Below are 399 nucleotides of genomic sequence, written 5' to 3'. Positions count from 1 at the left end.
GGCACCCCGCCTCAGGGCGGCCCCCCGGCAGCCCCCCTCCCCGGGGCGTTGGGGGGGATGACTTCAGGGCGACCCTTACCTCACGGGAGCCCTTACCTAAGAGGAGCAGCTTGACCTCCCTGGCCGCTTTCTCGCCATCCTCCCGCAGGTTCCTGTCGATCATCTTGCTCCTCTCCACCGCTGCCTTGTCCTCGGCGCTCAGCGTGCAGCCCATTTTGGGAAGGGGGCTGTTTTACTTCACCGGGGGCAAGGAGGCAAGGGAGCGGCGGGGTTTCGCGCGCGGGGCCGCCGGAGAGGCGCTGAGGAGGGAGGGAGGGAGGGGGAGTGAGTGCCTCCCCGCTCTCTTTCTCCTTCTCCCCCTCCCTCACCTGAAACGCAGCGGCGGGGCACGCCCCCCAC

At 69.4% G+C, this 399-nt stretch overlaps 1 protein-coding gene across 1 annotated transcript in view; it reads right to left on the bottom strand.

Moving 5' to 3' along the window:
* The window catches only part of LOC104132374 (guanine nucleotide-binding protein G(i) subunit alpha-1), a 34780-nt gene extending 34479 nt beyond the window's left edge, over window positions 1–301 (bottom strand). The window contains exon 1 of the mRNA XM_009645651.2: window positions 97–301. Coding sequence (XP_009643946.1) covers window positions 97–214 — 118 coding nt within the window. The 5' untranslated portion in view covers window positions 215–301. The remainder of the gene's footprint in view (window positions 1–96) is intronic.
* Between the last annotated feature and the right edge of the window lie 98 nt (window positions 302–399).

Source organism: Egretta garzetta, unplaced genomic scaffold, assembly GCF_000687185.1.
Source record: "Egretta garzetta isolate BGI_Z169 unplaced genomic scaffold, ASM68718v1 scaffold148, whole genome shotgun sequence".
Lineage (NCBI taxonomy): Eukaryota > Metazoa > Chordata > Aves > Pelecaniformes > Ardeidae > Egretta > Egretta garzetta.
Note: the sequence above shows the minus strand (reverse complement) of the source record. Positions and strands in the feature narration are given on the sequence as shown.